This window comes from Tauraco erythrolophus, chromosome 16, assembly GCF_009769465.1.
Source record: "Tauraco erythrolophus isolate bTauEry1 chromosome 16, bTauEry1.pri, whole genome shotgun sequence".
In the NCBI taxonomy this organism is placed as follows: Eukaryota; Metazoa; Chordata; class Aves; order Musophagiformes; family Musophagidae; genus Tauraco; species Tauraco erythrolophus.
This window is the reverse complement of record NC_141480.1, coordinates 586,588-612,652: the sequence shown is the minus strand read 5'-3', so window position 1 is coordinate 612,652 and position 26,065 is coordinate 586,588. Positions and strand designations below refer to the sequence as shown.

General features: G+C 41.6%; 1 protein-coding gene across 2 annotated transcripts in view; it reads right to left on the bottom strand.

The window, feature by feature from the left end:
• Window positions 1–25,753, bottom strand: part of LARS1 (leucyl-tRNA synthetase 1) — a 30,614-nt gene extending 4,861 nt beyond the window's left edge. Inside the window, exons 1-28 of one of the 2 annotated variants that reach the window (XM_086621366.1) lie at window positions 25,740–25,753; window positions 24,252–24,370; window positions 21,843–21,930; window positions 21,094–21,174; window positions 20,524–20,664; window positions 19,240–19,401; window positions 18,444–18,556; window positions 18,011–18,074; window positions 17,403–17,470; window positions 16,817–17,042; window positions 15,606–15,693; window positions 15,427–15,503; window positions 14,840–14,893; window positions 13,780–13,920; window positions 13,017–13,094; window positions 11,993–12,078; window positions 11,841–11,906; window positions 11,654–11,736; window positions 10,870–11,008; window positions 8,568–8,780; window positions 7,136–7,193; window positions 6,173–6,236; window positions 5,379–5,562; window positions 5,052–5,142; window positions 4,080–4,220; window positions 3,374–3,514; window positions 3,168–3,278; window positions 1,920–2,030 (exon numbers count right to left, since the gene is read on the bottom strand). In XM_086621366.1, the coding sequence (XP_086477492.1) occupies window positions 1,920–2,030; window positions 3,168–3,278; window positions 3,374–3,514; window positions 4,080–4,220; window positions 5,052–5,142; window positions 5,379–5,562; window positions 6,173–6,236; window positions 7,136–7,193; window positions 8,568–8,780; window positions 10,870–11,008; window positions 11,654–11,736; window positions 11,841–11,906; window positions 11,993–12,078; window positions 13,017–13,094; window positions 13,780–13,920; window positions 14,840–14,893; window positions 15,427–15,503; window positions 15,606–15,693; window positions 16,817–17,042; window positions 17,403–17,470; window positions 18,011–18,074; window positions 18,444–18,556; window positions 19,240–19,401; window positions 20,524–20,664; window positions 21,094–21,174; window positions 21,843–21,930; window positions 24,252–24,370; window positions 25,740–25,745 (2,994 nt within the window). In that variant the 5' untranslated portion in view covers window positions 25,746–25,753. The remainder of the gene's footprint in view (window positions 1–1,919; window positions 2,031–3,167; window positions 3,279–3,373; window positions 3,515–4,079; window positions 4,221–5,051; window positions 5,143–5,378; window positions 5,563–6,172; window positions 6,237–7,135; window positions 7,194–8,567; window positions 8,781–10,869; window positions 11,009–11,653; window positions 11,737–11,840; window positions 11,907–11,992; window positions 12,079–13,016; window positions 13,095–13,779; window positions 13,921–14,839; window positions 14,894–15,426; window positions 15,504–15,605; window positions 15,694–16,816; window positions 17,043–17,402; window positions 17,471–18,010; window positions 18,075–18,443; window positions 18,557–19,239; window positions 19,402–20,523; window positions 20,665–21,093; window positions 21,175–21,842; window positions 21,931–24,251; window positions 24,371–25,739) is intronic. The other variant, XM_086621367.1, reaches the window with a different exon arrangement.
• Window positions 25,754–26,065: the final 312 nt, after the last annotated feature.

Below are 26,065 nucleotides of genomic sequence, written 5' to 3'. Positions count from 1 at the left end.
AGCAATTAGAACACGTTTTTAATATAGAATTGAAAAGATGTTTGACATTCTCAGTTATTTATAATCCCTACTTAATGTGCAGGTTGAGAATTCACAAAATAAGTCAGCATTTCAGTGGTATTTCACAGCAGGAAATTCAGTCTTCTGACCTAGTTTAAAATAAAGGACACGCACACAACAACTGGACATGCTCACAGCAGCCGTAAAACAAGTTCTCTGCAGGGAAATAACAACTACTTTACACGTTAACATAAAAGTAACTTAATTAGTCCAGAAGCCAACAAGCAACAGTCACAAGAGACGAACTATTAAAGGCAATATAAAAACCACGTGAATTTTATATATTTTTTTACTGAAACAGAACTTCCTCTTTGGAATTTAATCTGTCCCTTTCTTGCTTCCATACGCTGAGCCAGCTGTCTCCTTTGAAGCTCTGCTTTGTCCGACTCAGCATGGTTGTGGTTTCCTGGTTTCCTTGTCAGTTTAGCGTGAAAGATGCGCTACATTAACACTGAATTGCTTCCCTTTGTAAATCACAAAGTTTCTTCTACGTTTAAGCTGCCCTTTGATGAACAGGAAGCACAAGCAGAAATGCTCCTTGTACACTGGAACTGCTGAATAATTGGTTTCAGAGGAAAACACACTGATCCAGGGAGTCTCAGCTCAGATGTTTCTATGTCTTTATGTGAATCACTCACTGCTCTTTCAAAGTGAAAGGATCAATTTATTGGGTAAGCCCCAGCACGCCAACTCATTCCTTGCACACACCAGGATCACTAACTACTGCCAGACTAAGGACATCAAAACCCAGGGATCGTTCAGACCTAAGACTTGCAGGACTGAAAGCTTGTCTGACCTTTTCCAGCCGTAGCAGTCGGTCTAACACACCACTACGCCCCTTTACCAGCTTCGCTTAACACAGGAAGCTGCAGAGCTGCTTTGTGCCCTCTGCTCCTCCGAAGGCTCCTGAGCTACCACGGAAAGGGATAATTACAACAACTCTAGAGAGAGGGTAAAAGAGCACCTCCGTTTATGACAAAATTTATAAACACAAGACATTATTACATGCATTTTTTAAAAATCAAGCTAAAGCTTAAGGAGGAAGAATAATATTTTTACACTAATTAAGATTTTTTTCCATTACTAATCCCTCTCAACTTCTACAGATCAAGTGTAGAAGTCAAAAACTCCCTCCTCTTTTTTAAAAAAAAAACTAAAAATTGCTTATTCTTTGCTTCTTGAAGCTTCCTAGTTGCTGTATTGAATTTTTATCTGCAACAGCAAGAACAAAAAGTTTCTTTAAGATACATACAAGCCAAGATTTTCATAGGCTTGCATGACTCTGGGAAAACAATAACAAAATATCAGAATACTACTGATAAAACTACAAGAATGATATACAAAATTTTAAATTTCATTCAGGGCTGAGAACAGTTCCTTTTCCTTTCTTAAATGCACTGCAATCAGCTGTCTCCAGCCTTGCTCTTAACTATCCAACGCTAAGCGTTTTTATGTCGCCAGAGCAACACCTTACTCAGCACCAAAATCTGGAAAAGTCAAATACGATGCATTTCAAACGTAGGGGAATCCACTTGTATTTGAAGCACAGACTGTACAACCTGCAAAACACACAAGCTACCAAGCCTCAACTAGACCCTTAGTTCACCTGGGCCAATTCGTGTAGAGACATTTCCAGTGTATCTTTCTTCCAGAAATGTCAAAGAAGTTTATGAACAAAACCACGACGATGTTACACAGGCAAGGGGCACGACTGAATTCAAAAGCCAGGAGGAGATCCAGGAGTGAGACAAAGGAAACAACAATACCCGTGCACGGTCACAGACTATCGTTGCCTTTGTCCGACACGTTTCATTCACAAAAAGCTTTTTCTATACAAGAACTGGCCCTCTGACACTCACCTTAATCATGGCCACAAAAGGCATAACCTTCTTCATGTACTTCTTCAGCTCTGGCAAGCTGTTAAGCTCACTGGCAATTACTTTATTATCCGGCAGTTGACCACCACTGACCTAAACATTGATGAACATCCGTTAAAAAGTACAGGTGTCATTAAAAAAACTCACCCTTTACTACCATACATCCTTCATCCTATATCTCATACATCCTATATATGTGCTTTCCCATACATACTAGTAAGATTTGTCATCACCATTGAGTCCACGTATAACAATTTCTTCATCCCTTTGAAACATTTTAGAAGGAAAATTTTAAAACTTTGACCAAAAAAACCCCAGGTAACTACTGCCATTCATGCAACTCAGAATTATGCTGCATTTTCTTTATTCTTTCTGGTGACTATAATTTTCTACCAGAATGCATTTTAAAACCACATCTAAGCCTTATCACAAGTACATTTTTTAACACTAGTTTTCCCGAATTGTTTGAGTTTTACATCCAAAATATAGATATTTCCAACAATCCTATTTAGCGCATCAGACCAAACAGCAGATTTTAACACTGATGCAGAAAAACATCCTCTAGAATGCCCAAAGCTTAATATCCCAAAACCAACTTTCACATGAGGAATATGGGTTTATCTCAACACCACATGCTGGAAAAGTCATGACACTGATTTGTTCAAACTGAGAAGGATGGTTCATCAAGACCCCAAAAGCCACTCTCATCAGTTTGCCCAAGTCAGAAGCACAGATCCGTCTACTTTCAGAAAAACTTGTTTCTTCTTCTTATGACTGATGTATTCCATTTCAATCTATTTCTTGTAGCATCACTGAATAGTATAGACCTATTCAAGGACCCAAACAATGCTTCTAAACCCACTGGCATAGTAAGGCAGCATTAAAGTCTCAGTCGTCAATGCTTCCTCAGAAATATACTTGGGAAGAATATTTTCAAAGCTATCCACTTACAAATGAGAAAAACCAACAGAACAGGGGCTGCTCTTTACTCGGACTGTCAAAACCCAATGAAATCATACTGTGAAATCAATGACATTCCTTGGGACACTGTCATTAAGCACCAAAATTTATTGGACAGTTGTAAAAGCATAAAGAAAATTAAAACTATCTTCCTTTATATTGAAATCATTTGGTAACAAATTACTGCTTCTAAGCTTTTCCGCAGATAGAAAAAAAAAGAGGCCACAAAAAAGCAGGGAAGAGCCCCGAGAAACATGAAGGGATGACCACCTGATAGTGCTTGCGCAGAACTGACAAGGTGGTGTGCTGCCAAGGCGGGTAGCTCTTTGCCACGTAGATGGTGCAGTGAGACGGCTTCTGGGAAGGTTCTTTAGCGCTTTTCTAAGGAAACAAAGTAAAAAAATTAGGAAGGAGTCCTGAGGCAATACAGAACTATCAAGTAAGCACACTGAAAAAGATGACCTGGTACACCTCACCTTTCCTTTCGCAGGTGCCATGTAGTTCTTCAGACGGAGCCGGAGGTCATGAGCTGCTTCCATGAGGTACTGAGAAGAGCGAATTAATACCTCATCCACGGGACCTGCTATCGGCCACGAGGCTCTCATGATGGACTCAGGCTTTGAAGAAAGGAAGAAGTGACACACACTGAGATGAAAACACATCAGTATCTGGTGGGTTTTCAACCCATTATAGCCTGACTGGAAACTGGAGTTCAGACAGTTTGAACCTCCATGAGCAGCCACCTGTAACTAGGTTGTAAAGGAATAAGTACAGAGCCAACAAGCATTTATTTGCAACTTTGCTCAGGACTATACATACAATTACACCTGCCATATAGCTACATAACTTCTTCTACAAGCACAAGGCAATTTAAAAAGAAACAAACAACAAGCTGTTTCATGCATAAGTGCAGGAACATTGCGTTATTTGGGTTAATTTCAGATCACCTCTTTGTGAGTACGCAGTCCAAGTGACTTGTATTAAAGCTGCATATATCATCACACTAACAGGCTAACTCTGCATGTCACTGTCCTGCAGACAATAAGCTATTATGGCTCTTCATACGATAAGATACGTGTTTCTTCTACTTATATATGAAAGACATCTATGAGTATGTGAGCCTTACTAAAAATCAGTAAAAGCTGACGTCGGAATCAAGTGACAAAACTGAAACATTAGTACCTTTCCCAGCAGCGACCAGATGTGCTCACATAAGTGGGGACAGATAGGAGCCAAGAGCAGAGTCTGAACTTCAATGAACTGAAACATCAGCTCTCTGTGCATTCCTTCTATCGCCAGCTCACGGTATTTATCTTTTGCTGCCTGAAACACAGCCAATGCAACCGTCGTTAACGCGCTCCGACTGCCACGGAAAACACTCAGAGGAAAACACACCCAATTCTTTGCTCTTATGTGCCTTTAGAACCTAAGCAGCTTAGAACTCGATAATGGATTACTACAAGAACTGTATTTTCCTGAAGCACCTGAGTGAACTGTCAGTCGGTCATTTGATTTTCGCATTAATATGGTACTTTAAAAAAAGTGTTTACTGGCACAGACATAAAAGACAAAACCAGCCACAACTGTGTATCAGGTATGATTATCCTGAATAGCTTGCATAAATATACTAATAAGTGCTAAGAAAAAGGCAATGAATATGGTCTACCATTATACATATAATTCAGCCTACTTAATCATATTTCTGAATATCATAAAGAAGTCTCTGCAATCCATTAAGTGGCATGGTTCAGCAGACACTTCGGAGACATGCTTTATGCAATATATCAAAGAGCACTCTGCTTCCAAACTATTTTGTTCATGTATTATCTGGTTTTCTTAATAAGAGCTCCTTATTACAAAGGAGATAAAGAAAGGAAACACTTAATAGTGTCTTTTCTTAAGCAGATATTTGCTCATATTAGATATCAGGACTACTGCAGCATCACAGATGTCTTCCTCTAGACTCTTGCAAAAATGACACAAGCAGACCTTAATAATTTCAGATTTATTCCATTAAAGTACTCTTGTTTCTTGGCACAATTCTGATTCCAATTCAGCTGTATAATTAAGGATCAGAGACATCAAGATCAAAAGAATCCACAAAGTAACAAATACCAAGTGTTAGTTTCTTATACCTAAAAAGTTACCTCCTACCTGAAATTCAAAGAAGCCAGTTTTCAGAGCTTCCTTGAACATCATCTTCTCATAATTTTGGTCTGTCTTCATTATGCCTGCACTCATTTCACTAGAGAGGGAAAGGAAGGGAAAACATCAATATTGCATAGTCTACCCCACATACTGGCAATACTGTGTAAAACAACACTATCCATGTCACCAGCACAATCACACAACCCATTCTGTGATGTGTTTTGTTTTACGGAATTCATTACTTTGTAGGAAAAAAAAAAAGTAACTACAGAGCTGTTCCTTGCAAGAAAAAAAAAAAAAAGGACCAAACTGTATTATTAGCCTGTACAGTACCTGGCAAAGACTCTGTCATTGAAGGTGTTGGCGGGACCGCTTCTTAGACTGTCTCTGTTCGCAATCATCTCCTTTACCCATTCCACCCACGTGTAGAGACGAAGAATACCAGCATCTGCCATGGCTTCCACAAAGTTGGCATCTTCAACAGTGTCTCCAGCATCAGCCAAGGCCAAACGCATGCCTGAAAGAAACAGGATCAGCTAACATGGCTGGCATGCAATTAGCTGGGAGATATAGATGCAGGAGCCATGGGACTTGTAAAACGAATTACAACTCACTTTTCATTATGAGTTAATAAAACACAAAGTGAATTTACAAACTGCCTGCCCAACTACAGAAGGATGTCTCAAAGGAGGCACTGCATCCAGGAGAGGTACACTGCCCTCCTTAGGAAGGAAGCCACACAGACACCAAGAACCAGGAGACTGGTACAATCACTGTCCAAAACCCAAAAGCGTGCAAGAAGGAGCAAGGGCACGCACGTATGCACACACTGGGAATCAGCAGTACGTGTCTTACGGTTTGACTTCTTAAGTGAACGTGGACGAATGAAACCAGCACCCTCTAGGAGGTCTCAACACCCGGAGCAGCTCTAGGTTGAACAGGTGTTGTGCTAACATGCATCCTAATTTCCTAAATAGAGTTCGGCTTTTCCAACAAGAACAGGTGGTAAGTGGTAGATTTACTGTAATTCATTACCCCAATAAATCTGCTGTTCCTTTGAGAGCAAAACACTGATTTTAGTTATTTTGACAAAATTGAAAACCAGATGGAGGTCAGAACATACTTACCATCTGCAGAAAACTTGTCCACAGCTTGAGCTAGGGTAAGAAAGTTGCCTGTGGATTTAGACATCTGAAAGAAACAGAAGAGTCTTTGTTTTCTCACACACCATTTTATTGCTGGATAAGCACGACAGACACAACAACGGTTTGGGCAAACCACTGAGAAAGTATTTTCTCACCAATCACAGCAACAGACATTTGGTAAATCTGAACTAGGTCTCACAATAAAAGCTGACTAAAAACTTTGCAAGTCCTCATCTGACTCCTGAGTGTTCGACTTGCCTTAGACTTGCACAAGGTGTTACTGCCAAGGGCCACGTACACCGCAGCTGCAGGGAAACGTTAGCTGCCTTCTGCATCCTTGGCTTCCACCCGACTTGGTCAGGCTTTGAAAAACGGGACAATTGGTACCAAAATTTAATTCCAGAAATTACCTAAATTAAATACTACTTCAGAATTGGCATTTTCAGCTCATCCTGCATTGATTTTTCAAAAAGGACTCTGTTGGGGTTTTTTTTCTTCATACTGGACAGTCTCCAAGGCCTAATTCCTAAGTTCAGGCACTTTTAAATTCAATTAAATTCAATTACATAATTTGCATAAATCAGCAAGCTATTGGCACAAACTTTTTACTCGCACTGCAGCTACTCCAATGCTTAACAAAGCTAAAATTTAGTCAAGAAAAATCCAACCACTCTACATCACCATAAAACTTAACAGAAACGCATTGAAATCTTTAGTAAAGTGGTGAAGCTATACAAGAGCTAACTTAATAAATGAGTTATACAGAATCGGAGAAAAGGCAGGTCTTCACCTCTGACGAACAAAAAACTGGAGGGCACCAAAGAAGAAACTAGAATTTTCACTATTTCCTCCTCTTACATTGCAAGAAGGATTTTTCCAGTTTGGCTGGCAAGTGCCCATTTCGACAAGGACAAAAGCCATCTCACACATGAAACCTCGCTATACCTTTTCAGAATTGAGGAGGAGATGTCCATTTGCTCTCACAGCTACTGGCCATTTTTCTCTGTTTGAAGACAAGACACAAAGCATTCAGTAAAGTAAATACATTTTCTCTTTAAAAAAAAAAGAACAAACGTTTTATGTTCCAGTCTGGGATGAACATCTTAAGTGGAATCTTCAAAAAAATACCTAGGGGGTGTCTTAACAAAAATTGAGCAGTGTCTTTGAAGATGTAAAGAGCTATAATAGAAGGGTTAGGGATTATAGCTACAATTACACTGCATTTACCCTTCTTCTATTCAGCTACGTTTCATTTAAAAGGCCAGTGATTGGCATTGCCCAACAGCACCTGGTAGAGCTGGGTCTCACACATCTCTACCCCTGGAGGAAGCAGGTATCAAACTCCCCACACCATCTTTACCATACACAAGAAAACAGCTTTTCCGACAGACGGTTTTATACAATTCTTGGAGGTTCAAGGGAACGCCAACAGAGTATCTTAATGCACAGAACTGCATCTTTCTAAAAGCACCATGTGATCAGCAAAGATTCTCAACCTGTACTGCACAGCCCATGGGAATATGTACACATTGTTTCAACAATCCTTGAGAAGTAATTAAGAAAACTATTATCTTTAAGGTGCTTAAAATCCCAGTGCAGGAATACAATTCAATACTGGAAAATACATAGGAGGAGATATTTACAGAAGGCATTTGACTTTCATAAAACAGGCCAACAAAAGTTAAAATTTGTTCACGATTTTTATACATTTGCTTTTTCATGTGGCTACCTAACCGAGCATTTCATGCCTCCATAGATAGCTAAAACGAATGAAAAATAGCATCAAACACCACAATTCCAACATCAGCTGCATTTGGATTTAGCTCTAGATGCTGCTACTTAGTGTTCTCTCTGCTCTGAAAGGAGGAAAAAACCCTAAAGATACACCAATGCTGTTTCAATATGTTTCCACGCGTATCCACTGAAGAAGCACCAAGCCAGGGCACTGTTTAGTTAGGAGATTCAAATCCTGAGGTTTGCTGTAGAGCTGACTGAAACTGCCAAGTCAATTATCCTCCACGCTACAATTCCTGTGTTTAGAACAAACAGGATTTCAGCAACTCAACTAAAAGTCATATCATGCAGTTAGATTTCAGTTTTGCTTTAAACAATGTTTTAGAATTTGCATGCAAGAATCTTGCATCTTAAAATCTTTACAGGATTCTAGGAAAAAACAGAGGAAATAATGGTAAAAAGCCTTCAACTTCAATAACTTCTACTATAGACAACTGTAAAAAAGCTGCAATATGAAAGAATACGTTTTCGACCTAATTCTGAATGTTGTACAGTCCAAAAATGCTGCTAGCAAATGTCCCAGAACTACAAACTCTCCAGCTTTATCTCCTGCACACCTGTTTTGCATTGCTTCCAAACTTACCTCTGATCTGACCACATAGCCACGTGATTATAGAGGTAGTACGACAGATGATTTGGAATAAGATCTTTGCCAGAAACTCTGAGATCCACAGGATACCAAAATTCAAACTCCTCTTTTAGCTTGTCCAACTTCTCTTTTGGAATCTCTGTTTTAGGAAACGGAGCTGCCTTGAAGAAGATGTAATCCCAAACTTCTTTGCTCATCTGATGTGCCCTGCACAGAAGTAGTCCCATACTGAGATGGCAGTTAAAGTTCCTCTTACACTCCACAGCATTTTCAGTAAGACAGCTTAAAACTGTTCATTCTCACAACATACTCCATTTGATAAGCAGAGCAATTGTGTAAGATAAGATGAGCGAATCCAACATCAGAAACAAAACCAGAACTCAGCTCTGCTCAAGCCATGCCCTGCTTAAAATGCCCTTTGATATTTCCCAATAAAGCATGAACACTCCCATACAGAAAAGTAATTCATAATTAAAGTGTAATCTTGAATGTCCTGGAAATATGATTATTTCCTTTCCAGATGCCGCCCCCACCACCCCCAGCACCACTTGTGACCTGAACTGAATTCTGAAAACCCACCACTAGCACCTACATTTCTCTGCCCTCCCTTGCACTGGGTCATATTCCCATTCCTTCTGGCCTCCATGGAAGCAAAAGAGCAGGAGTACAAGACAAGTGCTGTACAAGTCAAGGTCACCTCCTACATGGAAAAATCAGTCTTTTCCCACTTTGAATGGAAATAATCCATCCAAAATTAACATTTACTGTAAGACACATTTTACCACTGACTAGAGGCGGGATCCACAATTCTGAATGAAAACACTGATGAGATGCAACTTAGACCCACAGTTCTGCAGCCACTGGCCTGCATTTCTAAAAAAAATCCTTCTTGTTTCTACAGAGATTTTTATTCCTAGCTCCTCAGAATTCCCCTGGAGTCCACCAGACACTACCCACACACATTTCAAATCAAATAATTTCAAATCAAAGTTTACTATTTGTTAGCATCTACTAAGGTGCTTTAGCCTGTATTACGCAGAGAGGAAAAGCATTCTGGATCCAAAGCACCTCCAGCACACATCAAACAACCAGCTCACATGACAGGTGATACCACCACTCCACGAATAAAGTCTTACACGCAGCAGTTTGCTGGTTTAGATCTGGCAGCCACTGCTGCTTTAAACCACTGTTGGGTGCTGTGACGTAGCTCCTGTGTTTGGTGCCAAAGATCGCTGTAGCTGAACGGTGACGGGCACGACACCCCATAAACCCCCTTTTGCTTTACCCCACAGACTGAGTCTCAGTACAAAACACTGTTAGTTTGCCAATATTGTAAGAAAGATGTTATCTACTTGCCTAAGAGTACACTCTAATGGTACATACGTAACTACATCGAATCTGTAATTCCGTGCTCAGGATGCTCACTTCAAAGCTTGTTTCCAGACCTGACTAGTATGTAGGTAGCCTCTCTATAATTAGAGACGTTTGAGCCAAAATTAAAACCTTGCCAAGTCTTTCAGAACTATTTCTGTTTGTAAGAATCTTCACTTTGCAAATGGTTTTCAGATTAGTTATAGCATTGAATAAGGTAATGTGTAAACTACTCCAGAAAATAGTTCATAAAACATGCAGAATTAGAGCATCAGATTCAAGGCAAGACTGGCAGTGTTTTTTTCAATTCCAGGCGAGTTGTACTATCTCAACTCTCTGATCTCTATCACAGAGTTCCCAACCACTCCAACCAAGAGGTCATGGAGCAGCCTCAGGAGGCATTTTGGTACTAATGCATTCTCCCTCTTACTTTGAAGGTTTCCACGTAGAAGTTGTGGATAAAAGATCGTTCTAAGAGTTATCAACTTTTAATACAATGACAAAAACTAAGTGCTAAGCTTGCCCACTTGGTACACTGAAGCACACGGTTTTTCACAGCTGCAAAGCAGTCTCAATGAGCAGAGACACGTCAGCAGCCACTGAAACCAACCACTCAAAAACACTTGGCAAGGACCATTTCAAGGCAAGTCAAGTTTAAGTATTAAAAAAGGTAATTTACTCTGCATATAGTTCTGCTTTCAAGGACATTCCTCCTCTCTCTCTGGCTGCCATCCTCCTTTCTCTTCCCTTAATTCCCTTCTGCAGATTTGCTGTAACTTACCTAACAGCAGGTTAAGTTTTAACAATGCTGCTTTTTAAACACCAAAGCACAGAATCAGGCTGCTCGGCAGGTCTTCATCGAGAACAATTTAGGAGACGAGCCCACCAAATTAAACAAGAAAGCTTTAGGATTGACTCTCCTTACCTGATGCCTAGAGGAGACTCTCCTTGGCCCCTCAGGTTACCTCCCTGCAACAGATGAGCCACTGTGTAATAGGCCATGTAGATAGTTGAGTCGGAAAGAGACTCTATCAGCCACTGCTCATCCCAAGGTAACCGGGTACCTGGAAGAGATGGAAGCCAGGTGTCATCCCTACTAACAAGCACGACACTCAAGCATTCATAAGCAGTTCACGACTTTCAGTGCAGCATACACATACATATATGTACACACATATATGCAAGTACTCATGCTTACGCTTTTAAAAATCCTTTTTTTTTAGAAATTCAACTTACACATTTGAAAATTTTATAGAGTACTTGCTATTTTTTGTAGTCAGCTTAACAAAACTGTCAAGCAAATTTCAGCTCATAATGGTTTGCTGTGTATTCTAATGCAGTTACAACAGTCGTCCCATGTCATAGGCTAACCAAGACGAAGGCTAGTCAGAGTTTAAGGAGAACGCCCAAAAAATGGTAGTAGTTTCTTCTTCTGAGGTCCCTTCCAAATCAGTGGCCCAGGCAAAAAGCTACAGAGAAGCTGCATAGCATCACTGTAGTAATGCAAAAACAAAGTTACCCCTGGCCACATGCGTTTTCAAGAAAGCGTGCGCCTTCTCTGGGATGCTGGGTCAAGATGTAAGTTGGACAAATCTGTTCTACACTTACCTACACCATTTTGGATTCTAGATAGCACTTAAGCCTTCCAAATGAAGTGATGAGTACCATCTTCATGAAGCACTGAGTGAGAAAAGGAGTGTTTTGCCTACCTAAGCCATATGTCCTGGAGCATGCATGCTCTTGTAGCCAACCTAAAGTAGCTTCAAAATTTCTCCTAGTCTCTTCACAAAACCTGTAAGAAATAAGCTGTTACTAACTACTCTTCTCAGCCCTCTTAGACCACCACCAGCAGCAGCAAACAATTGCTCCCCTTTACACTTGCTTTTATTAACTTACGTCTCTAGGTGTTTCAAGCACTCTGATGTCTGTTTCTTCCAGTTCACTTCACCATAATCCAAATACCTACAGTCAGGAAAAGTTTATTGTAATAAGGCACAAGTAGGATATAATTTGCTAGTAACTTATAACTACACCTTTACTTCACTTACCACTGGTCACAAAGGGCCACGACACATTCATCAGACGACCTCGATGTAACTTGCTTCTCAGGTTCCATATAAATCATGGCTTCATCCTAAGAGTTGAAAGGGCAATAAAAGCTAAGATTTAAGTACTTAGCGACGTCCTGAAAATCCTCACTCCTTACTAAAAAGCATCCTCTCCATTCTAATCTGTTTTACAGCATTTATTGCATGGCTTTCACCACGGCACAGGCTCTCTGCCTCAGCATCCACTTCAGTAAAACGAGGGCAATACTTGACTAGGTACTTCTCTGAGGTATCAGTTCACATAATTTTGTAAAGAATGTCTCCATGCATGATGAAAAGGAGGACAGAAGCACAAAACATTACTCATTGACTATGCCCCTACTGATTAACAGCTACGAGAAAAAACGCAGAAGCCAGGGGCGAGTGAAGAAAAATGTAACGGTGACCTTTAATTCCACCTTCACAAATCACGTATTCTGAGGCAGAATGAAACAGGATGAAGTGTTATATTATACTCCGAACATAATACTCCAACAACAAGGGAATATTGACTAAATAGCTGAAGCCTCTCCCATTTCCAGTCCTCATCAGGAAAATCTTATTAGAGAGATGACATGATCACTGCTCATTTACTCCTCCTCCTTCTCTGCATGATAAACCCCAGAAATGGGGTGTCTGCATGTCCCTGATATCCTTTATTGGCAGGCTTGAAAAAGACTAACAATTTGGGTTTATACTTTCAGTATCTCCCCAACTATATCGAAGACTAAATCAGACCACCAGAATATTTCCTGGACAAGGTGATGGGATGAAGCAGGGAACAAGGGGTCTCTAATTAAACTATTCACCCCACCTAGTCCAAAAACACAAGGTCCTTCTTTTATCGGTATTTCCTACTTTGTAGCTATCCGAAGCACCACTAAGGGGTCTGCAGAATCAAAAGAGAGAGATTTCTTCAGCGAATCGGCTGTGAAATAGACAAAATAGATGACTTAAAAGAAGCTGTGTGCATACTACCACATACATTATCCACCATCATCTTCTGAATAAGTTTCTTGACATCTTGAACTTTTTGTCCTTTGTATCCATCCACCAACATTATCTGTAAAAGATGGGTCATAGAAGTTGATTATTTTTTTTAATTAGTGAGAAATAAGTGCAATAGCTCTTCAGAGCAACATAAAGAAGCAGTAGTTACTGCAATCTTTGATATGCAAAAAACAGGAATACAGAGGGTTTTTTTCATTAAACAGATGGTCATCTTTACCCAAAATGTGTCTGTGTACATGTCAGCATGGACACAGGCAATTGAACACAGCTAGTCAGAAATAAAAATTGTTGCCAGCTTACAAGAAAACAGCTGAGGAATACAACAAAGTAAGCCACTAGGCAAGTAAAGACAAGTTTTTTTAAAAAAAACAAACAAACAAAAAAACTAAAACACAATCCACCCACCCAAACACCTACTCTCTTCATATCAGTTTCCAAATCAATACTTATCACAAAATCAGTCGACTCCCCAAACATGACCATTTGCTAGGAAACCAGATTATAGGTCTCAGCTTGCAGTCACACATCCCCCCTTTCTCTTTCATTCTACACAACTCCTCCAACTGCAGAGCCTGACTGCAGGAGAAGTCGAAACAAAAAGTGGTCTGGGGAAAAAAGAAAAAAGTCTCCTTCTTTCCTGCTGGTTTTTTTTTTCTTTCTTTCTTTACCTCTACCCACTTGTTTTCTCCTAATTAAACTCAGCACAAAAACATTTACCAAAATCTTTTATTACTTACTCCCTCGTAAAATGCTTTCAGGTACACTCTCTCCTTGGCCTCAGCAAGTTTCTCTCTGTCATTCTGGCTCTGGATTTTGAGCTCATCACAGATCGATGGAGCACAAAGGTTGCCATGGCCCGGGATTTCAATGATGGGCACCTGAGAAATAACAACACAGTGCCAGACGCTCAGTTCAAATTATCTCAATGCAATAAAACCCACACAAAGATTTGTTTCCCAGATTTCACAAGTTCCACGAGAAGTGACACACTGAACAGAGACAAGTGTCCTTGGCTGAGTTTGCAGTCCTGAGGCTGACATGGGGGTAGGAACCAGAGATTGCAAAGGGGAAAAAAGGCAGTTGTCACTGGTTACCTGAGAGCGTTTGTGCTGCGGTGCCTTGGCCAAAAGCAACGTTAACCACAGAACCCTACTGGCAGCAGGTGCCAGAGGCAACGTCAAACTGTGCTGTGCTGCTCTGTGGGTAGATCTGCAGTGTCTATTCCTAGCCAGGTTAGGTGGGACTTCAAGTATTAGTGCAATCCCACTCATCAGTCAAATCAGTTTGATCTCCTGCCGGGACACCAGTACCACGCTGTCTCCGTACCGACGCAGCGAGAGGAAGCACGGGTAATGCAGAGTATTGGGACAGCTTGACCTGTAACTGTGTGTTTTCCAAGGACAATGGATTCAGCCAGGAGTCTGCATCAATAGCGAGGAACGTCCCTCTTTGCATCCAACAGACACAGCAATGGCCTGGCCGTTAAGGCCGTAAGCTTTAACCAACCAACAGGCCATCGGTGTAACGATGCAATCCATTCTCCAAAATAGTAATTCCCACAAAAATTAATACTTTCCTTTATCTCTGAAGTATAGGATAGAATAGTGAATCTTGCCTGCAACTCCAACAGACCAAATATTACAAGAGCAAAACATGAAAACTTTAAACTTTTCAGTTCTTTCAGCTGAGGACAACTTTAGATGGAAATTCTGGGAAAGGCAGGCACAGTTCTTGGCACATTTCTCAGAGAATACAAAGTCATGCATACTGCAGATGGACACATTTGGGTGTACTTACCGGTTCAAAAGGCAGGACCATTTCATCTTTGATGCCATACTTCACCCTCAAAGCCTTTGAAAGTTAGAACATAAAAATGCAATATGGTCAGAAAAACAATCTTCCAGATTTAAAGGTTTTTTATCTATTCATAGGGTTCTCCTTGTTGCTCTACCCTGAAAACAAGTGGGACAAAAATTCAATAGCCAGGGACAGCTGTTTAGACCCTGATGCACTCTTCAAGCTGTAATAGCAACAGCTGCTTTAAGTCTCATTTGAAATTCATACAGAGATCTTAATCTTATTTTCAGAAGTCATTTCCACAATAGGAATTTATTTCAATTTCACTGGTACTCTTCTATATCCTAACTTTAGCAGAAGTTACATAATTCTGGTCCAAAACTATTCTTGGAGTCTAAGAATTTAAAAAAAAAAAAAAAAATCAGTCGCAGTCCAGCTGGTTTTAACTTCCTTTAACTACTTTGATTTCAAGTTAGAGATGGCAAAACTCCAGTTAAAGGGAGTTTCATTTTACCCATTGGATATCCACTTTTGACTGTCCATAGTATGGAAAGGAAACAGAAACAGAAGTAATTCAGCAGACTGACCTGTTTTTTTTTCAAATCTCTCAGGGCTGCAATGTCATCCGGAGAATCAGAGGGAACACTTGTTACCACCCCAGTTCCTTGACAAAGAAAGAGACACAGCAGATAAAAAGGTCAGTCCACACGTGTTGAACGCACAGCGCGCATCGAACAGGCTTGGTGAGACGCTGCTGTCAGGTTACCTTTATCTTCCTTGATGGTGAGCATGGGAAGAGCATAGATAACTTTGTAGGTGGTGAGAGGTGCCGAAAGCGCAGCGCCAAGAATTTCCTGTGCAGGACAAAGGAACATCAGTACAATAAATAGCACTTTTTCAGCCTAGCTGAGTAAGCTCTCCTGGCCGATACTCTTCAAATTTGCTGGCATTCCTTATATACTACAAACAAATAAATTAAAAAAAAATACATCTATAGTTAGACAAGGAAGAAGTACATATGAAAAGCACGTGTGTACCATTTGAGACAGTATACGGACTATTTACTGGTAGAAAAGTCAAATACAAGACAATATAGACAAAGTTAATTCAAAGAAAGCAAGACTACTGAAGCATAGAGTTGGAAAAAGACAGTCAGCAGGAGCACAGTTTGCCTCCAAATATCTGAAGCACATGAGCATCAAGACAGGAATGAATTAGGAAGTCAGTGTCAAAAGCTAAATCAAACAAGGGCAGGAAAAGCATATTGTCAAGACCATTTCTGCACTGACAGGAGGTAGTCTAGATGTTGCAGTTGTCTTCTACCTCTCTGATTTGCTAGAATTCACATCACATCTACTCACAAGAAGCAAAAACTGTATTTTCTACTTTGTCCTTCAAATCAGGATCAAGAAAGACAGTGACAAGTTCCAGTGAACAGAGGTCAAGTGATGTGAGCACCATGAAGGTACGTTGTGTTAGGATGAACAAATGCCAGTAACGACACTTATTCCAAGCACAGAAGTTAAGGGCAGTAAATACCAAAACCACTAGCATTCAACTACTAGACTAAGAAAGCTTCATTCCCAAAGACGTACTGGAAATTTCAGCATCCACAAAAAGCCTTTTTCACATAACCCTTTCTAGCTTTACTTTTTCCCATCCCTTTCCAATCCTCACAGAGGAGTCATCACTCTTCCCAGCACGCAGAAAGACATTACTTGAAACCATTCATTCCTCGAGCTAAGGCAGCAGCAATGCATCTGCCCACAGGTAAGTGCATCAGGTGAATCTCCCAGAAGCAGTAGTAGCCCAGCTCCAAGAAAACTGTCTTCTGCTTGCTTTTTCAGTCACTCAACTCTCCAAACTGTTTGTAATAGTGCCTAGATTTTCTCTGTAAGTACAATTCTACCATCACCTTTGGAATTGTAAGCTTCACAGGACCAGCTAAGCCTGACCAGCAAGCTGCAAGATGCTTACTTCTCCCATCAGCTCCTTGACAACAGGTACGACTCCATTATCTTTTGTAAAGCCCTGGTAGGACATGTTCCTGGCAGCTCTTTGGGTACAGATGAAAATATCCCCATTTGCAGTCTCAAAGCCGATGTACTTCATATCTGGTCGAACCCAGCAGTTAGTCTGTCCAAACATGGTCTCTGGTCTGAGTGTAGCAGCCACCAGGAAGATATTTTTCCCTCTTAGGCCACTGGAGTGAAAAAAAAGTATTTTGTAAGTCACCAAAATAAAAACATTCAGGGAAATACAGAACATGCTTTTAATCTGATATGAACTTTTAAGTAACATTTCTTAAGGGATGAAAGTGGGTCATTAAGTTCTTTGTGGGTTTTTAATTTAAAAAAAAAAAAAAAAACAACACAAAACACTCCAATTTGAGTTCCACACAGACTTGTGAATACAGCAGCTCAAAACAGAGACCAAGTCCTTGAAGTGACAGAAGTAACAGAGTTGAATTAAATTCTGCATTAGGCAAACCAAACTGTCTAATTTAATGGCCACTTCTGGCCATAAGACAGAACCTATTTGCTGTTACAAATTCAAGACCTACCTCAATTTTGTGGGGTAAGGATCTAACACCTTCATTTTTATTAGTGTATATTCTTGAGGCCCGACACCCTACAATTCACACAAACAATGCACCAATCAATATATTGACACTGACTGAAGCAGTAAAGAAAATAAATTCTGTTCTGTAGTAACCTAATCTGAATGCTAGTTAAGGTACTGATGCTGTCTTCAAGTAAATCATACTCCATTGATACAAATGGCTGCTTAATAAAATGCAGGCTGGAGAGAGAGGTTATACTTTATTCTTATGTCCAAAAATTTACTTGTCAGAGCCTCTATCTCAGCAAGATGTAAGTTAATAACAGGTTATTTGTTTTGTTTCAATAGATATATAATGATATGACATAGTGATGCTGCTGGCACAAACCACCAAATAATCACAGAGAACAGCTACCATGGAAAATACTACCCATAGTTCAAGACAAATATTCTCAATAGAGAAGTTCATTCGATTTTCACGTGTACTGACAACTGAGAACCAGTAACTCAGTATGTACAAAATACATTTTGCTCCAAGATATAATTTATTTTTTCATTCAGTATGTAAGATCATAAGCAAGACATAAAAATGTCAATTAAAAATATTACCTCTCCTGTTTGCCTGTCATGATCCATGCAAGGCTGTCCATCTTTTGGAGAATAAATTGTATATCTAGAAAAAGGTATATTTTCATTTAGTAGCAAATAAAATGATGTGTAGACATTATTCCTATTTTCAAATTTTGCATCAATCTGTTTCCACCAATGTCAACGTTCAGTTTTTGCCAGAGCTTTCAGTATTGGCCCTATTTTGCTTCGAGTTGGCATCCACAAAAAATGTGAAACCAGAACATGATCTCATACACTTTGCTAGCACAATAAATACAGTACTTCACTGTGTCTAGCAGAGCATTTGAAATGAAGGATTGTAGTTTAATGTGACTCACAAGCATGTTCTAGAGACACCTGGTAGGGTCCTGCCTCTGGTAAAGCTGAGCTTATCCATATTCACAATGAACTCAGAGTTGAGTGGCAGGCTTACCGTTTCCCAAACTTAATCTTATTTCTCTCCTTTAATGTCAGGAATTGCCATCGTACAAAGGAATCATAATAAGGATTAACATCTGTAGTAATGAAGGAACGCCTCCAATCCACCTGGAAATGCATAAGCGCCTCCAGTAAGTAAATATAACAGAGAAACTCAAGAAATCTCACAATAGCAAAACTCTTATTTTAAAAACAAAAAGAAGCCTCTCTCCAAAAAGATAACGTAAGTATGTATGGCACAAAGTGGGCAGGCTTACAGCCAGTCTGTATGTGCACGGTCCTTCAGAGCTGAGATGTCACAGACCGAAGGCCCCCTCTGCTGACTGAATTTTAGACATTTTGCAGTAGTTTTAACCAATTGCTCCAGCTAAATTTCAGCACTACCTTGTTTCATAATCTCTACCTGTCTTTATTTTTAAAAGTCCATTGTCAGCAGGACAAGTATCTTTATTTAATATCAGTAGTTTTAGGAAAAATAATGTTAATACTGACTGCAGAAGAGCTACCTAATACAGAAACGACAAGTGAAAGTCCTAATTCCTTTATTTGATTCTTGTTTCCAGTTGTGATTATTGCATAGGGTATAAGCTCTATATAAGAAACTACTTAATTATCGCCCCAAACCACTAAAAGGTTAAATGAATAATTCAAAAAACACCAGACGCATTTCTAGAATAACGTTGGCATTATGCAGAAAAACCTTCTCAAAGGAGAAGCAGCATATTCACAAACATCATGACAAGACAAGCATGGCTGCTGGCGTAACCGAATTTTAGGTTTCATATAGCTACCTTCAATCCTATCCTTTTCAGATCCTGGACAGCAAGGGGAGGGAAATAATCCAGCCAATGCTCGGCTTCAGAAAAACTGACTACTTCTTCATCAGAAAGACCCAGAGACTTCATGATTCCCCACTGGTACTTGGAAGAGCCAGTCTTGGCAGCAGCCTTACTCTGAAAGGACAAGGGAGGTTAGGGAAAAGCGCCCGTTCTTGTATTCACAGCAGCCTCACATGCTCGAGCGTTCTTCTCCATGAATGGTATGTTTAACACAAATATTCTCGTGTCCTTTCTCTAGCAGTGAAGATTAATAATCAGAGTTTCCAATCTACACCATCTCCTAGCTTGTACTCAACCGTACGTACATTAACCCCTCTCTTTCCAGCTGTTGCATGCTTGCATCCATCTGACACATCTGCAGAGAGGGCGCGCCATGATGAACTGCCAAGAAATGACCAGTTCACTGAGGTCTGGTCAAACAAAGAGGTGTTTTTACCCTGAAAGGGTGGGGCAGTCCTGCCCTATATCCTTGCATCAAGAACCTTGTCTGCTGTTACTTTGCTCATATTACTTTTTCCAGCTATTGTCCTTCGAGTATCTTATGTCCCTACCCAACAGCAACTCACTACCTGCAAGAGCAGGCGAATCACATCTCCTGCTGATGTACAGCAGACAGAACCCCAAATCTAATGCTTCCGGTGGGAAAATCTCTTTAGCATGCATAAACAGTACACATAAAAACATCTCTAAATTTTCCTAGACTTGATTCTTTTCCTTGCTTTGTGATACTTCCAAAATCATAAATCTCATTTAAATTCCTGATAAGCAAAAATAGTTTGGATTATTTTACTTAGCATATCCAGCCAAACAGGCTAAGTAATGTAGCCAAATAGGCTAGACAACCAATTTACAAGAGAATAACCAGAACAGTAGGTGTACACACATCCCCCACTCCTGAGAAAGCAGGATTATTTCCTACAACTTGTTTGTGAACGCTTTGTGCGAGAGAGAGAAAAAAAAAAAAACCACAACAAAAACAGAGCAGAGCTCTGGATGATCTCGTTTTTCTCAGGAAACCATTAAACAGTGCACCAGCTCACCACTGAGATTTCATGCATCAAATGCTATCTCTGGAACTATGCAGCTGATGCATTTCTTTCAAGTCTACCTTAAAAGTACCCAGCTATCTTGGAAAAAATAATCTAGATATTTGTATCACAAGTTTCTCTAAGGAGTGCAAAGAGGAAAAAAACCCACAATGAGTATTTTGATCCAGAAAGTCCGTTTAAAGTTTACCTTCTTGCCTTTTGCCTTGTCTTTGATGATAATTTCTTCTTCTTTTTTAGCAGAATTTTCTTCCTCTTCTTCCTCCTCATCAGGGAATTCAGGTGGACAGCCATATAATTCCATTTCTCTTTTTAGCTTATCTGCACAAGCCTAAACAGAGTTATTGGTAGTGTATCAGCACTTGCCTGTAGCTATGACTGAAGCAGTCGCCAAGGAGCACTTTCTGCTGATAACACTCTGCATTCCACTACAATGCTTTCAACTTTTTCTGCACATTGCAGTAACTTCTAGGAGATCTTGCAACTTCAAGAATGCCTGCCACAGCAGGAAGAGGTTTACAGTGAGGATTTTCTTGCAAATAAAAAAATACAACAGGTAAACTTAATTTTGAAGCATTTTATTTTCTAGAAAGTCGTAACGTATAGTCCAAGCGCAGCACGTCTTCATCACCATCCCACTATCCTGATGAATTGTTCTATACATTAACATGATGCTCTGGATAGACAGTAAGCAATGCTCCAAGTCATCTTAAGTACAAAATATATTAGAAAAAGCCCTCAGTAACTCAAACTATCTCACCTTGATAGGCATCCCAGTGCAGTGCAGCCCGAATGGAAACAGGCAGTTCTTTCCCTTCAGCCTCTGATACCCAATCGCAAACTACGTAAAGGGGAAAAAAGAAACAGATGAAGCAAGAATGGCGTAAGGCTAAACCAGCACCCTCCTCCAAACGTGAGGGCGACCCTGGCTTTAGTATGAAACCTCGGGAAGATGGGACAAACACGGCCCACAGCACCTAGGAAGGCAGGCAAAGGGAAAGGTGACCCCAGACCTTGCTATCAGCTCTGCCGCTGCCCGGCTGCGCCAGCACAAGCCTTTCCAATTTTCAGGGGGCTGTTTGCGACTAGAGAAGAGACCAATTTAGGGGAGTCCTATCCACTGGTCTCTAAAACCTGTTACCGTACTGGTAACAGAGCATGGGCTTCACAACCCAAAGAGACGACGGGATTTCTCACGCAGTGTGGTGCGCCACTCAGCAGCAGGCAAACAGTAAGAAGAGCATCTCCTAAAAACCTCAGCAAATCTGAAGGAATGAGCAGAGAAACACGCCTGGAGTCCAATCTCCCAGAATTAAAAAAAAGGCAACCAGGGGCATTTCTCTTCAACTGGCAATATTTCCACTGAAAATACCAGAAAGAAGGAAAATTTGCATTAAGACATTATTGAACCTATAGAGTAATTAACGCATTCTGTTAGCTCAAAATTTAACTACCAAATTAGCATAAATAAAGCAGTATTTACAGGTATTAGCAAAGGAAAATTTTTACCTCACATTTAGATAAAGAAAACGTGTGTCCCAGGTGAAGGCGGCCGTTCATGTAGGGATAAGGAAAGGTAACAAAGTACTTTCCTTTGCTGAGAAGAAATTCAAAGGATGAAAACACGTGATTAGCCTTTAAAATGACCATCAGAAGACGCACGAGTAAAACAGTTAACTGATACGTTCTGCCCTTACCAGCCCACCGTGACATTAAAATAACATTTTCCCTGCCAGTAGCATGAGCCTTTGATTGTAAAGAACTGATGTACTAACAGGTTTTATCATCTTTAAAATCAAAAAACACACAAGAAAAAACTCACATCGGACTGACATCACAGAGCAAGGTAACAAACTCTAATCCCACTTCTGCAAATTAATTATGGCATGGCTTGAAGTCGTCTCCTTCATCTCCCACTGAGCTCAGGTTTCCCAGTGGCACACTGCACGTAATTACTCATTTCAGAGACGTGTTGTTGCACGGTGTTTTGAATATTATATTGTTGCAACCCGACCTCTCAAAGCAACTAGGACAATTCCTAGATCTTTGGGATATTGTAAATTCCTACCTCTGCCCTGTCTCTTCCCTTCCAGCACTACGGCTGATGGATAAATAGGCACAAATAAAGGTCGGGTCACTTGTTTGCTTGCAAAACGTCACAATTCAAGGAGGTGCCACCTGTTACAGCACTGTGGTCATTACCGTGTTCCAGTCTGACCTTCCCACGTAACCAATAACGAACCTCACGCCGCCGAGGTCACTGCTTTTCCACCGAGACCCTCCCGAACACCCAATGCTGAACGTTTCCAGAGGTTCTCTCTTACACGGGTTTCTCAGGGTTACTCCGGGGCGGAAATAAAAGGAGTTACACGGCGGGACGCTCCCTCTGCCCATGGAACACGCTCAGGCACTGCAGCAGCCTGGGCCTGCCACGTGGGAGGCGAACGGAGCCCAAACCAGCGCTGCACGTGTCTGCTGTGTTAGAGGAGCCAACTCCAGAAACCTGAGAACAGCCATGAAACCAACCAGGTGGGAGAAAACTTAAACAAGCACCTTCTACCACCGACCGACAGCAGGTCAGGAGTATTCTACCACAAGATCAGAAAGTCATTTTTACAGCAAAAAGTTATGTTGACCACAACGAGCATTGATCGGAAGTAGAATACTCTAAAAAAAATAGATATTCCTTAGCTAACAAATAAGAAAAGCAAGGTAAAATTCACAGCAGTTCAAATTAATCAGAAAAGCCAAATATCAAAACAAAAAGGAGAAAGACTCAGATAAACCTCAGCATGGATTCATGCACGGAGATGATGTCAACGAGAGCGTTTCTTCTTTTATTTAACAAAATAAAAGAACAAAGGCAATCCTACCAAGGGCATCACTACATGGAAACAGCAGAAAACAAGAGGTGGTTCAGACACAGTCCCTCCAGAAACACAACGAAATTACATTAGCAGAGGAAGCTTTACGCAAAAAGCAGAAATACAACAAATGCAGTGACTGAAGTTAAAGAACTTTATAATTAATAAAAAACTTTCAATAATAATAAAACAAATCAGGAAGATTGTTAGCCATTAAAACAATCTGAGAAGATCTGTGGTGGAATTCCACTCTTTTTAAACGAGGGTTAGACTTTTTCCTAGGGAATCTCCTCTAGTTCAAACAGGAATTATCTCAAACAATTTATTAAGTTTGAGCTTTGGAAAAGGCCAACCACATTATAAGTCACCTCTCCTGGCACATTTTCTTTGAGTAACTGTGATCTCTCATATCAGCAGAGTTGCTCCAGCCATCACTCCCTAGGAGTGCGTTTTGCGGGAACACCAACAGATCTCTGACAGCAGTTCCACCTACACCACAGCACAGCTTCACCAGCTGTAAGTAAAGCCTTTTCCTGGCACGGGCTGAAATCCCACTGACTACACAGGACTGACCACGGAAACGTTCATGTCACATCATCTCTCTCTCCTCTAGGGTAGCTTCTAGTAGTATCAGCTATTTTTTATGAAACAGATAGAAGTTTGAGACAAAATCCTGAGATAAATATATGGCATTTTAACTCGAAGCATAAGAACATTAGTTTAGCAAATCAGTTTTTTCTCTATTTAAAAGGTGGTCACATGTTAACATAACGAACACTGCAATTTCATGCTAAATTGTTCCAGACTGTAAAACTGACCTACTGCTTTCATTTTCAGTCAGAAACTAAGCATTAATTACAGCCTTAAATTTCAACCTGTAAGATAGTGAATACTTAAAAGCACAGACTGTACTTCTCTCGAGTTGAAAAAGAGCTCTACAGTGTGAGCACACTCATTCCCACACAACAGTTTTTGGAAGGAAGGAAAAAAGTTCCCTTGAAAAGACATTTCCAGCAGTTAGAAATAAAACCTGTAAAAAAATATGTAACGATACCTCCTTTGGCTCTGCCTATCCGAAGCATTAATCTCAAAGACTCGCTCATCATCCCACTTTTGCTGGACCTCTTTTTCAATTTTCTTCAGGAAATCTACTTTTGCTGTCCCTTTACGTTCCTGTTAAACAGAAAGAGGACGAGAAGCCTGGCTGAATGGGTTAACAAACGCAGAACTGTAATACATTACAGACCACTCCTAAACAGGCAGGCGTTTCTCTGGACTCCGCGACACCGCAGCACGATCCCACAACAAAGCATCACCAACGTGGTCACTAATCAGCCCGTGTAAACCTCCACCCTTAACACTCAGCCTTCTGAAACGGGATCATACATCTGTAAGGAAACGGTTAATAGCCCTTCTCCGAGGCAAAGAACTCTGTAGGAGCCAATATAACACACACCCTAACAAACCCATCATCTTACCAACAACTAACAAATTCAAAGGCGTCTGACTTCAGGAGATAGGAATGGTTATAAATCATAAGCAGAAAAATCCATGGAATTCCATTTTTGTTCCAAACACTTCATAAACCCCATGTGATGTTTTTCTGTTTTACTATACGTAAAGTGGGAACAGTCCTTCCTAGGCCAAGAGAAGAGTCTGGCACACAAGTCTACTCTAATTGTAGTTCATAAAGAGAGTTCTTCAGGTAAAGTATTTTAAATTATTGTAAATTACATCAGTGTTTCAACACCAGCACTGTGTTAAGTTTTCCTTATTCTTTTATCACACAACACATTGCAAGCCCTTAAAGGTAAATGTACTACCGACAGCACAGTCGTACATCTCGACACGCACAAAGTTTGAGGGTTTTGTGGAGTTTTCTCCCTCCGAGATCTGCACCACTAAGCATCTGGGGCAGGAGCTGTGCCTACCCTTTCCTCGCATAAGCAAACAGACCTGACTAACGACAAGAACACTACAGCAAACCTCAAAGAGCTCCAGAAGAGCGGCACAGACACCACAACAACCTGCGAGAGGTTCCGACTCGTGCCCAAAAGCTTCATCACCAGCTTTTCACTGCCTGTGCCACCGAGCCATTGACCTCACCTCGGCCTACCTCTTCGCTAATGGTCACGGCACAAATATGTCACATTCGTGACAAATAACACAAATATGTCACGTTGCAAACCCGCGAAACGCGCTGCAGAGACTACTCCGGCCTTTCGAATCGTTACGAGCCGCCCGAGCTCCCCGGGACGCTGCCCGCCGGCGGCGGAGCGCGCTCGGGAACAGCCCACGGCAGCCCGAGGGACCGCCGGGCTCCACCGCCGGCCCGCCCAGGGCAGCCCGTGCCCGGCACGGCTCCCCGACAGCTCCGCGCAACCGCGGGAAGCGGCAGAGCCACGCTGGCGCCGGGAGCCCGGCCACCGGCCCCGCGCCGGGGGCACACGGCGCCGGGCGGACACCCCGCGCGGGCCGGCACGCCGCTGCGGCACAGGCCCCGCCGGGACGCGGCCCGGCCCGCAGCGCCGGCCGCACTCACCGCCATGCTGCCGCGCGCCGCGCCTGACGGGAGGCGGGAGGCGGAGCGCCCCGCCCTGCCGCGCGCGCCGGTGGGCGGGGCCCGGCCGGGCCGTACCAAGGCGGGGGGCGGGGGGAGGCGCGGGTGTTCCGCGGCGCGAAGGCCGCTGCGCCCGCCGGTGCCCGGGGCAGCCGGAGCGGAGGGAGTGCGCCCCTGCGGCCCCGCCGCCCTCCTGCGCCCGGGGCGGCCACAGCGCCGCTCCCGGGGCGGGACCGCTGTGCCGCTCGCTGCAATCCTCGGGAAAGGGGAAAAATAAACCGGCCCCGCGTCGCGAGGCTCCCGCCGGG